The sequence below is a fragment of the Equus quagga genome, chromosome 13 (genome assembly GCF_021613505.1).
Source record: "Equus quagga isolate Etosha38 chromosome 13, UCLA_HA_Equagga_1.0, whole genome shotgun sequence".
Taxonomy (NCBI): domain Eukaryota; kingdom Metazoa; phylum Chordata; class Mammalia; order Perissodactyla; family Equidae; genus Equus; species Equus quagga.
In genome coordinates, this window is record NC_060279.1 from 1,718,253 (window position 1) to 1,718,613 (window position 361).

The 361-nt window shown below is 84.2% G+C and overlaps 1 protein-coding gene across 1 annotated transcript in view; it reads right to left on the bottom strand.

Annotated features, from left to right (window-relative positions):
• Positions 1-361, bottom strand: part of DSTYK (dual serine/threonine and tyrosine protein kinase) — a 47,490-nt gene extending 47,129 nt beyond the window's left edge. The window contains exon 1 of the mRNA XM_046681764.1: positions 1-361. This exon is cut by the window's left edge and continues 4 nt beyond it. Coding sequence (XP_046537720.1) covers positions 1-231 — 231 coding nt within the window. The 5' untranslated portion in view covers positions 232-361.

Here is a 361-nt window from a genome sequence, read left to right on the forward strand (position 1 = left end):
GGCAGGGCCGCGGTCGGGGCCGCCGGCGCTCGCGGGGGAGGGGGGGCGGCCGCGGGCGCGGGAGCCCTCGATGTCGCGGAAGAAGCTCTGCGTGTCGCGCAGGTTCTGCCGCAGCCGGCCCAGGTAGCGGCGGTAGCGCCCGAGGCCCCGGCACAGCTCGCGGGTCGGCCCGCCGCCCGGGCCGGGCCCCGACACCGGCTCGCCCGCCCGCGGCGCGCCGTCGCCCTCCATCTGCCCAGCCCGCTGGCCGCCGCGGCGCGTCCCGGCCGGGCCGGCTCCCCTCCTCCCCGCCCCCAGGCTCGGGGGAGGAGGAGTCCGCCCCCGACGCCCCCGCCTGCCGTCCCCGGGCTCCCCGCCTCCG